Below are 13969 nucleotides of genomic sequence, written 5' to 3'. Positions count from 1 at the left end.
TTAACAATAGGAGAAAGTGAAGAAAGAAAGCTGAAAACCTTGAAAAAAGAAATGCAACTCAAAATACAAAGCACACGTGCAAGAATTAAGAAGAACTCCCCTCTACAGGAGCAGTATATCTCTAAGAAAAAGCCATGACCTGCATTAAGTCAACAATGTGAAGCAGCCAAAAGAGAGGCAGGTCAGAATCACAGTGTTGTAGGGGTTGGAAGGGACCTCTGGAGACCACCTAGACTGGCCCCTTGCTAAAGCAGGTTCCCTGCAGTAGGTCATACAGGAAAACGTCCTTAAAGGCATTGAGAGCACTGCCAAGAAGCACAGCAAGGCAGACATCTCAACACACTGTTAGACTTCACTGTAGCGCCGTTGCACTTCAGTATCACATTCTTGAATGAATCCAACTGGAGCAGCTGCAGAGAGGGACACGCATGAGGGACAGGCAAGGCAGCATTGAGAAAAGAGACCCAAGGAACAACTTCTTTAGCTCAGTCAAACAAAGACTGGAAGGAAATGTAACTCCCTTGTGATATACCCATGGACAGCAAGTGCTGAGGGAAAAAGTGAATACATTCGAGATAAAGGATCATGCTGGTACAGGAAGAAAAAAATATAAATAAATGCAAAAGCTGCGTGGGCCATGATTCCAGTTAGGATTGTGGAAAAAAAAAAACAACCACAAACAATACAATCATTAAAGCAGCAAATCCCTGGGACAGCTTCCCAAGCAAAAGAAGGAGTTAAGGAACAATACAGATTGCACGTGATGGTCAGGGTAGTGCAGTCCACCACAAACAATCAGAGATAAACACATGTACATAACAGGGGATGAAGCCCAGTTAATGCTCCAGCATTCAGGATGAGAAAGCAGACTTTCCTGGAGAGGAAAGCAGCCACTGCACCAAACTGCCCTTGTGGGCTTTGAAACAAGGGGAGCTGGGAGGCTCTGCACCCCAGGGTGGTGCTGGATGGAAACAAAGCAGCAAAGACACACAGCCAAACGAGTTGTCACACTGCACAGCCTGTCTCAAAGTGAGACCTCACATAAGGCCACAAAGCAGCCCTCCTTCTGCTCCACCATTTGCCCCATGGAATTCATAATAGAAAAAACTGACACAAAGTTTTACTATCTGCTCTTGCCTGTTGTGCTGCAGGACAGCTACTCCTTCCGCAGCAGCTCTTTACTACTGCTTATCAAAGGAAAAGCAAACTGTGGGCACTCAGAGGGCTTCTTCCCCTCTTTGTTTAAGCATGAAGCAGGAGGAAGGGGAGGACTTCTGCAGTTTAATAGTCGGGAAACAGGCAAGTCTGCTCTGTCCAAACCCCTCCGTGCCAAGCTCCCAACAAGAGAGTCATCTCCTCTGCTGCCTTTTAATGCTGCTGGGAAGTTCAAAGCTTCTGGAAATAGATTCTGGTAACGGAAAGGTTGGCAGAAATAGCTGAGAATATTGCAAATGTTTACTTTATTGAAACAGAACAGTCAGCCCCATATAATGAAAACAGCCTGCTACATTCTACATATTTAGGCTCTGACCCAAACCTGGAGCGAAGACTACAACCAAGCAGAGGCTCTGCCCAGGGGCAGTGTGATGCCACCTTCCTGACAGAGCAGCTCTGTTATATCTGCATTGGCATGCTGTGGAATGTTTTACAGCCTCCAGCTCCTTCAGCACAAGCACAGCTGTACACACCTAAGGGCCAGATGTGTCAGCGTGTGTCCTGGTCACAAACAAGGCTGTCAGCAGCAATGCAGAACTACAGCAGGCTGGCAATCTCCTGTCAGCTCGGTGTGGGTGTGTACCAGGCACAAGGCTGCTCCCAGCACTGTGCAGTGCATAGGAGCACAGACTGCTCCACAAAGGACAAGCACCACAGGGCTCCATAAGCATGCACCCACCTGCATTAAAGTGTTACACTCCATAGAATCATTAACGTTGGAAAAGACCACTACGATCATCTAGTCCAATCACCAACCCACCACCACCACAACCACTAACCATGTCCTTCCCACATTTACTGCTATTTTCATCCCTCACCCTCAGTCCTCTGCTTCCTTTGATAACCACAACCTCTCCAGTATAAAGTCTTAAAAAAAACTTACTTGAAGCAAAGTGCAATAAATCTACTTTGGCTGCTGAGCAAGGTGCCCATACACTCACCACCTTGATCACAAGTGAAGAAGCAAGCCAAACCAGTTACAAGACAACAGCCCCGTGTCAGGCAATGGCCCAGGCATGTGCTGATCTCCAAGGGATGCTGCAACATTGGTAAGCAAGCAGCATGTAGTCACTAGCCACAAGCAGAGTCAGCTGCACCAATAGTAAGCCACCAACATAGGATTACAGAATGGTTTGGGTTGGAAAGGACCTTAAATATGATCCAGCTCCAACCCCCTGTCATGGGTAGGGTTAACATGCATGAGAAGATTGTGTCCAGACAAGCTGATAAGGGAGATTTCAGTTTCATTTTGATTTTTTTTTTTTAAATACTTGCAGAGATTAAGGGTTTGAAGTGCAAGAAAAAAGGAAAAACATGAAACACTTTGGATGCTCAGTATTACCCGAGGAATAAGTAAGCAAAACAGTGAGCCTACGAGAGAACTCCTGGGGTGTTTGGAGGCAGGTACACATCAGAGTGCCACTCTGAGGTTATTACATACTGAAATAAAAATAAATTCAGCTGTACCTTAACTGAAGGAATAGGAATCATTCAGAGAATATTTCCCAGCAGCTGTGCACAAGATTATGGAAACAGGTTTTGGGGGAATTCAGAACCACCCAATTACGTAAGCAAAACTCTCTTAATCCAATACGTTTTTAAATGTGCTTATATTGCTTTAAGCTGCTGCGAAACCACATCAGATTGCTGGCTGCAATACTAACAGCTTGATTAACATACCGAAATGGCTCAATCCAAGGTCAGACAAGGCAGGAGGGAGGGTGCCAGGACACAAAGCCCCTGACAGAGGAGAGCAGGAGCCCAGCCACACCACAGCCAGTGCTGCCCAGCTCCTGCTGCCCATCTTACCACAGCTTTGCCACAGCAGCACCAGGCCCCACAGACAGGAGAGTGCCATTGGGGCAGGAAGCATTACTATGAAAGCGAAACATTGGAGGAAAAGAAAAAAAAAAAAAAAAGAAAAAGAAAAAAAAACAGAACTATGGCTGGAGAACAAGTGCACAAAGAGCTTTACATGTTGGCAATCCCCAGCTGCCACCAATCAGGGTGTGACTGTAAGTTGGGTATCAGACAGATAAGCATGCATAATTTTCAAAGGAATCATAGCAGAACTGCTTAACATCTAAATGAGACAAGCAAACTAATATAAATAAGGAGAATTAGAAGAAAAGTAATGGGTTAAATTGATTCAAAGGCCTGAAGCTGAGCTAACAGTCATTGGCTAATAGCTACTGAAAACAAGATGGAAATACAGGAGCTATCAGTGCCAACAAGCACACACACTCCCTTCCTCTTAGTGCATTTGTATGTTGATACGAGAGCTACATTCCACCATGTTCTAATACTGCCCGTACTCAGCATGGGCACTTCCCAATATGCACTGTGGAGGTGGGAGAAGAAGGACAAGGCAAGTCCTCCTCAGGAGTCATCTGGAGTACTCAGCATCTGCCACACTGACCCTGTGCGGCTGGGAGCCAGGAAGCAGGCCTGCCTCAGCCACAGCACAGCAGAAGGCAGGCAGGTGTTTTAGCCCCAGGGCATTTCCTCCTGTATGAATCTCCAATCTCAACAACAGGACTGGGAACTAGAATGGCAGTAGGAGGACATGGAGGCGTTTCTAACAGCTTGGTGCAGCCCTGGCTGTTGCTCATTTGGCAGAAGCCCTGCAGTGCTTTGCTCACAGCTTGCTCAAGAAGTGAATCAATGCAAAGAGGTCCCTTGGAGGACCTTGAAGGTCTGAAACCAACCTTCACTAACTTAGGCAATGAAGAATAAAACTCCCACTGACGCTCAAACCAAATTGGCATTTCCTACTAAAAGTACCCTGAAGCACAATAAAGATGAAGTTTACCTTCTCTTGAACAGACTTCACCACGCTAACAACTTGTTTAACTGTGAGCTCAAGTGGTTCTGCTGGGTCATCTTCCTCAAATGTCAGCAGCTGTGAGTCCTAGGGGGGAAAAGAGGAACACTGTCAGGTGATGAACCTACCCCTTGGAGATGAGGGATGAAAATACAAGGGAGAGCCTGAAAACCTGCACTTAGGGCTCACATCTAGACCCAGCTGCACCTCAGCTTCCACAGAACACATAGATTTGTATGAGTTGGAAGTGTTGCATAAAGGCCATGTTATCTAACTACCCTTCCAATGAACACAGACACCTACAGCTACATCAGGTTGCTCAGAGCCCCATCCAGTCTGACCTTGAGTGTCTCCAGGGATGGGGCATCCACTGCTTCTTTGCGTAACCTGTGCCAGTGCCTCGCCACTCATACTGTACAATTTTTTTTCCTCATGTCCAACCTAAATCTCCCCTCTTTCAGTCTGAAACCATTTCCTCTTGTCCCGTCACAGCAGACTCTGCTGAAGAGCCTGTGCTTTTCTTTCTTACGGCTTCCCTTTAGATACAGAAAGGCCACTTCCATGTCTCCCCAGGTCTTCTCTTCTTCAGGCTGAACAGCCCCAGCTCTCTCAGCCTGTCCTCATAGGGAGGTGTTCCATCCCTTACATCGTTTTTGTTGCCCTCCTCTGGACATGTTCCAACAGCTCCATGTCTCTCCTGTACTGAGGACTCCCCATCTGGACGCAGTGCTCCAGCTGAGGTCTCACCAGTGCAGAGCAGAAAGGCAGCATCACCTCTCTCACCCTACCGGTCACACTTCTTCGGATGCAGCCCAGGACACGGCTGGCCTTCAGGGCTCCCGCTAGGCACACAGCTGCATTAGGCCATGCCAAAACTACCAAATCCCCAACACTCAGCTCGACGAGATGGGGAACGAGCCCCTCCCCGGCCGTCGCTGTAAGGGGACACGGGCAGCGCTGACAGCCGCTCGGGGCACACAGCAGTTTCTGCGGCGAGGTGAGGCTGCCAGAGCCACCAGAGCACCGCCGCCTTGTGAGGAGCGGGGTGCCACGCCGTGAGCTCACGGCAAGGAGCTGCTGCGGCGGGGCGTGCGCCGAGCCACACCGGGACGCGGGCCGCCCGCCTGCAGCCAGCGTTGGTCGCGGGCCGGGCTGCGTTGCTCTCCTTATCTCTCACGCACACGCTGCCCGGCTCTTCTTCCTGCCCCCAGCCTTTTCTCCGGGGCCACCGGCTCTATCAGACCTAGAGAGGCACGCACAGCGCTCCCCCCACACAGACGCCCCGAGGGGCAGCACCACACCGCCCACGGCCCGCTCCCACGCCCCCCTCTACCCCCCCCCCGCTTCACCTGCGGCCCCGCACTCACCGCCCGCGCCGCCGCCTCGCCGCGCAGCGCCGCCACCCAGGCCCGCCGCCACTGCCGCCGCCAGCTGCCCAGCGACAGCGCCCAGGCCAGCGCCGAGCCGCCCTCCTCCAGCAGCTCGTCCCGCGGCGCCGCCGGGGGCTGCTGGGGGGACCGCCGCCGCTTCCCCCTCCTCCGCCGCAGGGCCAGCAGCGCGTACTGCACCAGGTAAACGGCCAGCGTGGCTAACGCGGCCACGAAGAGAGCGACCAGCGCGTACCAGCGCAGCTCGGCCAGCCCGCCCGCCGGCCACGCCATGCCTGACCATAATGGGAGCCCCCCGCCCCGGCAGCCGCAGCCCGCGCTGGGCCCAGCCGGCAGCCGCGTCCGGCGGGCAGCACGGGGACGCGCCCCAGCGCCGCGCCGCCCCCGCCGATCTCAGCCCCCGCCCACGCCGCCGCCGGGCGGACAGGGAGGCAGGGGCCCGGCGTGGAGCTGGCCTGGCGCCGCAGGGAACGGCTTCACCTGCCCGGTGCCTGCCCGCGGATGTCGGGGTGCAGAAGTGGAGCGGGCGGGCAGACCTGACGGCAAGTGCTTGTTTGCTCGGCGCTTTCAAGCAGATTCACAGCTGGAAGCAAAGGCTGGGGGAAAACAGTACAGGGAACACAGTACAGAGGCACCGTGCCGTTGGGGCTGGAAGGAAGCTCTGGGTCCACCTGGGCCAACCCCGGCTCCAGCAGGGACACCCAGAGCAGGGTGCCCAGCCCCACGTCCCGTTGGCGTTTGAAGTCTCCGAGGAGAAGAGAACACAGGCTCTAGGCAGCCTGTGCCAGAGCTCCGTCACCCACACAACACAGCAGTGCTGCTCAGGGGGAGCCCCAGTGCTCCAGTTCTGAAAAGACCCTGGTTCTATCTTCTCATGTAAGAGATTCTCCAGACCCTGTCTTGTTGCTAGAAATACTTTCCTTTTTTTTTACTTTGAAACTATAGCAAAGCTATGCATTAGCTAATATTTAATTACTTTCCTTTTCCATGTACTGGTGAACTTGGAACAGCCTTCTCTGAGCATCCGGAATCGTACTCATCAAAGTATAGCTTTGGGGATGTGATTAGTGAAGTAATTAGTTGTACTTTGAAGCTGGGAACTGTGATTTTGCCTTGCTACTAGGCTGTCTATTAATCAAGCCTTGTATTTCCCAAATCCCATCTTTCCTTTTAATTAGAAAGTACACATCTTTGTTAGTGATTATGTCAAAACAAGCTTGAAATAATATGAAGCAAGTAAGAATAATAAAGAGTTGATCATAGAATCATAGAATATTCTGAGCTGGAAGGAACTCACTAGGGTGATTGAATCCAGCTCCTCGTTCCACACAGCACCATCCAAAACTCAAACCGTATGTCTGAGAAGGTGTCCAGATGCCCCTTGAACTCAGGCACTTGGGGCCATGCCCACAGCCCTGGGCAGCCCGTTCCATGCCCACCGCCCTCCGATGCAGACCTTTTTCCTGATCATACAAGGATTCTGGAAAAAGAGAGTTATAAAGGCATCGTTCATCACAGTTCCCTCACATATCCAATTTCGGTCCTTTGAGGCATGAATTCTCCTACTGTGTTAGAAATGCAAGAAGAAAACTGCCTACCTAGAACAAGTTTCTAGTAAAGTTACCCCAGGCAAATGAGCAACAATACTATATCTTACCTGCTGGCTTCATCATACATCTGACTTTCCAGACATGCTGTTTTCCACCGACAGACAGAATAAGGGCAGTATCTTAGGACCTCGAGTGCATGTTTGAAATTTCCAGGTCTGTTGCAAGGTGGAAGGAACAGTGGTTAGGGCCTGGCACAGGGAAAGGTGGGAATGGCACGTGCCCTGATGAATGGTGAATTGGTCCTGCCCTGCCTTGGACTGGGACACAGCAGAGTGTGCACTCAGATGGAAGACCTGGAAGGTGACCCTGAGTCCTGTGGTGCAGATGTAAGTAGAGGGCAGATGAGATCATCGTTTTTTTCGTCAATCTCATTTTTAAATCTGTAAGTAGAACAAAAAAAAAACAACAAACAAAACCCATCCCACAAACCAAACAACAAAAACATGCATGCACACAAAAACAACTTCAAACAATCAAAAAACACCACCAAAACTGTAGGTTCAATTACTGCAATTAAATGACCACTTACACAACTGCCATAAACTTACACAACAGGGATAAAAACAATTCAAAGTTCCCACTAATTCTCTGTCTCTGAGCTCGAGATTATTTTTACACAGATGTAAGAAAGAAAAGATTCAAATGAGGCTCCTCTTACAGTCTAACATGAAATATGAAGCAAAGGGTTTTGTCAGGACAGCACAAGTGTAAGAGGAGCTTATTTGGCAAAGCTGCACACTGCCCAGCAAGACTTTTTCCAGCAACCCAGGACGTGGTGGGATACCATTCTCACTGTAACATGCCTATAACCACGTCTTCCTTAGGATTTTGCTAGCCCAGCAGTCAGCCTGAAATGAGAGTACTTCATGCTTTCCACTGACAGCTCCACTAAGAGAGGTAGGCCCATCCATTTTCACATGTGAAATGTGACCTCTGGGCAGATTGCTCGTTCTCATATGAAGAGGACCATCATCTCTTTCACATGTAGCATTTCTACCTCTCTCCCACACTTCTACCAGCTGTGCCAGGGACAGGTGACAGGCCTGAACCTAGCAAGTCTGCTCAAGGGTTGTAGGCAAGGAGAGGCATGATCCTAAAGCTAGATGAGCTCACTAGCATTTTCTCACTATGCATTTTGACCTACCCTTACTCTCCATTCTGCTTTCTGCATCCTTCTTCAAGGTGACATTCAGCTGTTTTGTCTCACGTGGCTTGACACACTAGAAATGTTTCCCCTGCTTTGTGACAGCTCTCTGAGAAAGAGTGATGGTTGTGCAAAGGGCTGGGACAAGGATGGGATGAAATGCCCAGGGAAACCTTGCTGGAAGATGGTCAGCAGTCTGCAAAAAAAGGAAGTGTGATTAAACAAGCTTTAATAGCTAGGTGCTAGCATGGGAGCATGGCTAGCATGGGGCTAGCTGTTGTCTGGGAACAGATCCTCACACCTCTTGAACTGCAGAGAGCATCCTCTTCTTAATAAGGGAGTCATTCTCCATACGGAAGGTCTATGAGATGTTGACATCCTTAGAACTTCAGTTTGACTAATTATTCTTATTTTTGGTTCTTTTGTGAGATCAGGAGATATCCGATCTATTATGTATTGATGCTTACCAATCTCTGCTGACAAAAATGTAATATTTTCACTGTGACCTCAGTAGAAATACTTCATTTAGGTCATTTAGTTCTTCTTTGTCCAAGTGCCTACATCTCCTAAGTGCTTAAGAAGGCATAGTGCCAGGAGCTGAGTTTTTCATTTAATCAGGAAATTGCTTTTATAGATTCGTTATTACATATGTTATTAATATACAGGTATCGTCCCAAAAATAAAAAATTGAAGAAACAGCCATGTCCCATTAAATGTAACTGTTAGCAAATTGGCTAAGTTTCAAAACAAAATGTTCACAATGTTATTTTTTGACCAAATGTAATTCCTTTCAATATATGTGTTCAGATATGAAGCAAAGCTATAAAGCCAATGATGGAACCGACTTGGTACATTTTGGATATTTGTTCTTTCTTTGGAAACCATTCACCCTCAAAGAATTATGATAGGGCAAGGTGAAATGGTTTCAAACTGAGAGGGGAGATTTAGGTTGGATATAATGAAAAATGTATTTTACAATAAGGACAGTGAGGCACTGGCACAGGTTGCCCAGGAAGGCAGTAGATGCCCCATCCTTGGAGACACTCAAGGCCAGGCTGGCAGGGCTCTGATGTAGCTGTAGGGGTTCCTGTTCATCACAGTGGAGTTGGACCAAATGACCTTTAAGAATTCCTTCCAACTCATACAATTCTATGTAATCTTTCGAGGTTGAGGTGTGGTTGGGCGTAGATGCGTGGAAAAAAAAACACAAAAATAATGGCACTGCCCTGCTTTATTCATCAAAGCATAAGTATTTCCTCTATTACTTGTAGAAGTCTCTTATAATTTTATCGTATTATATCCACTTGTCTTTGTGGGGTTGCACCTTCCCATCATCACAGCATCTGGGTACATCGTCTGTACCAGAGTGATTATGACTCTGTAAAAGGAGCAAAGGTGGATGACAGACATCGTGCCTCAAATTGCCAATCCTTTCTCCTACTATTTGTACCTGGAGATTCAGTAAAAGAAGGAAAGGTATTTCTGACAGTGTTGTTTTCCTATTATATTGACCCTTCAGAAAGATGTTTACTACGATGCAGCAGTAAAGTTGGACGAGATGAACTTAGTGGTCTTTCTTAATGATTCTATGAAAGCATCCTGACCTTTTAGAAACTAAAACACGCCGTCGGCTTTTTAGTTTTCTTCTTTATTTTCGTCTGCTGAAGCCAATTACATTCTATCCACCAGAGAGCGCCAGTAGTACCGGAGGCCGGGAAGCTCCGGCTTAGTCGATGGGAGATGGCTGTGCTCGCTTGCAGCACTGTGAGCTGCCTCACAGGAGGCGATGGGTGACCTCAGCTGCACAACGCTCGTGTATGAGGATGCTATGTGTACGGCATAGGCAAAGGTGAGGGACTGGAGTATAAGGAGCTTTTCGGCACTGCTCTTTACGCTAGGTGTGGAGCCAGGAGTTGGTCTCAATCCTTGTGGGTCCCCTTCCACCTCAGGATGGTGGTTCTAAGGGAAAAAAATACATATGTATCTTCATTCATGAGTTCACTTTTTGTGCCAGTGTGTCGACTATACATAGGTGTTAAACTATAACTCATCCCCTTATATATTCTCAGAGAACTGTCTGCACTGCAGAAGCCATTGAGGTAAACTGGCATCTGCCTTGGCAGTCTCAATGGGGGACAGAGACTGAAGAGTTTGGAGATGCACCTCATCTCTCTGCTCCCAGGTTTCACTTGAGCAGAAAATGTTTTGGTTAGTGGAAAAAGTACTGAAGTGGATGGCTTTTAGATGAAAGTCTAAATATAAAGTATTTGACCAAAGAAGGAATTTTCTCAAAACTCAGCAATTGCTGTGCAACAGAGCCAATTTTAAACATATTCACGCTTTTATGTACAACATACACATATAGAGAGAGGGTCCCCTGTGTGGTGTGTTCTGGTGGAGCTCTTCTGCTGGATGTCACGTTGCAGTCTTTAGTTTCTGGCTCCTCCTAGTGCCCACACAGAGTTAGAGGCGTGTAATAGATTATAAGATTATTTCCGCAGAACTAAGGCTTGATGTAATTCTCCTCCTGAGCCTCCTGAACTGTATTATACTTCCCAAAAAGCTATCTAATTTCCAAAGCCATTATTTCTATCAGTAATTATTCCCCAGACTTATTTATGGTGCGATTCTGTAATGGTGAGTTTGCTGTTTTTTCATATTTCTTATTCTTTAAAAAAAAAACATTTGCATGCTTCAGTCGTGTTTCTTTTGATGACGAAACAAGTGGTCTGAACAAAATCTAACAAAGCTAAGTTTCCTTCTGGTGGCATTTAGCTGCAGCTGACTGATGAGTGAAGAGGAGGCAACAGCAAACAGCAGCTGCCCTGGGCTGCCATGCAAAGAGGAAGGCTTTACCTTTCCTTTTACTGGCAGAGCAGTGGTAACTTCCCTGACACTAACTGGACTCCACACAGGGTGCCCACACAGCAAGTGATGTGCTTGATGGCAAAGACTAGCCACCTGTGAAAGGAGAAAGGGGGATGGTGGCCAGCAGAACTGTGTTTACTGCTCTGTACATCCTCCTCTGGTTTTAGATCCCCATCTCTTTAGGACCCACAGGCATGGGTAGTAAGGTGGAGAAACTGCTAATGTATCTCTACGGGTTTAGTTGCCATGCCTGGGGATATCCTCAGGGCATGCAGATTTTAAAGCTTGTTTTAAAAGTATTCAGACTTCCTCCAATGCAGTGTTATAGGGAAAGTATTATTATTACACAATCTTTTAGAAACTCTTTCTTCCATGAGCTCTTTGATACTTTATAACTTAAAGGAATGAATGCAGTTTCTCATCAACCAAAAAGGTTAGGAGGTGTCATACCCTAGGGACTCCTAGCTGTTCATCAAGGAAATAAAGAAAAGTCGGGAGCCAAGGAGCCAACCACTCAAATGACACCTTAGAACTGAGGCCAATTTCTTGTTTTCAGTAGGGCCATAGTGAGCTCTCTTCTGCATCTCGTGATCTGCTGTTGTCATCCTTCTCTCTCCCACCTCTGCTCACTGCCCTTTGTTCCTACAGATACCCGCCAGTGGTGTCTGCAAACCTGCAGCATGGTCTCTTCCTTCCAGCAGAAGCATCAGTGGATGCTAGTAATCCCACCAGGCCACGCTGCCTCATCACTGCTTCCTATTAAAATAGCTTCATTGGTTTCAAGCACCCTTCACTGCGTATGTTGCTAGTTAAGAGCCTGCTCTCAAGTATCAGCTTCAACTAATGCACGCAGCTGAGGCTTCATGACTTGGAGAGCTGTATACACCCTAGGTTCTGAATGACCGGCATTAAGGTATTGTTGAGAGTTGTATTAAAACTGCAGAGACAAAGTCAAAAAAAAAAAAAAAAAAAAAAGCTGGCTTTGCTTTTCATGTACTCCTTCAACACGTGCAAACAGAAGAGGAGAGTTGCATGTGTTGTTCAAGCCAACACCTTGAAATTTTCTATTGCCACAGCATTTCAGAACTGGAAGTAGAAACATTATCCATGTGGGTCTAACAATAAAATGTATCCAGTGTTTGGAAATAAGAAAAGGGTGATAACAGGAAATGTCCTATGAGTAATAAGAGTAAGAAAAGGTTGCTGGATACGTCTGCAGAGCAATTGTCTTAGAAACACGCAGTTGGAATTAGAACAAAAGATAACCATGAGGTTATCTTCCGTTGTGCCTGAAAACAGGCACAAAATTCAATACATTATCAGTAACTTTTTATCATTTTGGCTTTCTTCTTGACTTTCATGTCAAACAGAGGTTCTACAGTCTCCAGAGCAGAGATCTTCCGTAAAACATTTAAGCAGGTGTTAATAGAAGTAACAGAGGGGAGACGGTGTGTAGATTTTGACTGGTTCCAAATAAACCCTGGAAGTTAGTTCTTTATGCAGAAGAGGAGCCAAGCACCCAGCAACTTACCCTCTCTGAATGGGTCAGACAGCAGCTCTCCCCATTTTGTTTCCACAGCTCGCTCACTTTCTGACACGCAGGATGGCGCTCTGTGGAGGAACAGGCCAGCAGCTCTTTGCCTCTGTTTTCAGAGATTTAGGGATTATCAAAGGCAGAAATCCTTTTGACCTTGAACAGTCCTTTCAACCCTTTATTTTGAGTATTTGGTGGACCCCGTACTTCAGCTCTTTCAGAGCTTTCCACCTCTCCCACTGCCCCTTCCAACCCCCAACAAGACCACATACATACAGGTGAAAATATCAGATAACTGCTAGGCACATGCTCTCACTGCCAGCCTCACCCTTCCCACCCACAAAAGAAAGATGTTAAAGATTAACTCTTTTGAGGCCGTGGCTCTTCTTATTAAATGTGATTTAAATTCATCAGTGCATAAATGGAAAACGGTAAAGGACAGAAGACAGGGAATGGAGAAAATTCAGAAAACAGCCCTAAGAGTTTCCAAAGATAGGTCTCTGCTACTTTGAAGAGAGGAATGCTGTTCCCCAAAAATACAATTTTCTGGATTCACATTCTGCACTCTCATCCACAGGTTTTCGGAGAAGGAAATACATGCGGGAAAACTGCTTTTGATGACAGCGCTGTGAAATACCACAAGCATTCCTGCCAGTGTACGTTCAAGCTCTGAACTCTGGTTCACCTCAGTTTTAGATGAAAGAGACACTCTGTTGATGTCACCTTGCTTCCACTAAATTCTATTTGAACCACTGATTGAGGAGGAAGCAGAACGTGAGCACTGCTTAAGAACTTACCACTTTCTACAGCAGTTGGTTTCCTTGTATTTTCCAATAAAACATTTGCAGGGGCACTTACTAAAACAAAGAGTCATTATTTCAGTAATGTAAAAACTATCATTTACTTTCAGCAAATGCATCAAAAGAAGCTCTTCTGTAAACAAAATTCTCATCCCACAGACACAATGGTATGCACAATAACATCACATTTTGCCAAGAGATTCCAGTAGAAAACACAGTAATTCCAAAGAAAGAAAGTGTAAGTTTATTGGACGCCAACATTTCTTAGTCAAGTTCTAAGTAAAGAAAACATACAGTAGAAAAAGTTGTACAAAGCAGCAATGGATTTACATTGCATTAAAGAAAAAGTTACCCTAAGCTATTAAGTCTCTGTCCTAAAAAAGTAAAAACCCATTCTTAATTACAATCCAATACTGGTGTATCGAATTGATATACAACAACTGTAAGGTATACAGGATTAAAAAAACAGCTTCTTTTGCCTTACCTCTATAACACTTTAAAACGACAAGTGATTTTGTGTGTAACGAATTGGAAAATTCCATAGCAAATATATTGGATAATTCCAACTTCTAGAAACTGCATCGAA

The 13969-nt window shown here is 46.6% G+C and overlaps 1 protein-coding gene and 1 long non-coding RNA gene across 3 annotated transcripts in view; one reads left to right on the top strand and one right to left on the bottom strand.

Annotated features, from left to right (window-relative positions):
* C2CD2 (C2 calcium dependent domain containing 2) overlaps positions 1-5743 on the bottom strand; it is a 36981-nt gene extending 31238 nt beyond the window's left edge. The window contains exons 1-2 of one of the 2 annotated variants that reach the window (XM_052674297.1): positions 5389-5743; positions 4028-4126 (exon numbers count right to left, since the gene is read on the bottom strand). In XM_052674297.1, coding sequence (XP_052530257.1) covers positions 4028-4126; positions 5389-5700 — 411 coding nt within the window. In that variant the 5' untranslated portion in view covers positions 5701-5743. The remainder of the gene's footprint in view (positions 1-4027; positions 4127-5388) is intronic. The other variant, XM_052674298.1, reaches the window with a different exon arrangement.
* Positions 5493-13891, top strand: LOC128076519 (uncharacterized). Its single transcript, XR_008204417.1, has 2 exons — positions 5493-5610; positions 13161-13891. It is a non-coding gene; the product is annotated as an uncharacterized LOC128076519 (long non-coding RNA).
* Positions 13892-13969: the final 78 nt, after the last annotated feature.

The sequence above is a fragment of the Tympanuchus pallidicinctus genome, unplaced genomic scaffold, assembly GCF_026119805.1.
Source record: "Tympanuchus pallidicinctus isolate F22 unplaced genomic scaffold, pur_lepc_1.0 scaffold14, whole genome shotgun sequence".
Lineage (NCBI taxonomy): Eukaryota > Metazoa > Chordata > Aves > Galliformes > Phasianidae > Tympanuchus > Tympanuchus pallidicinctus.
This window is presented reverse-complemented; position numbering and strand designations above follow the sequence as displayed.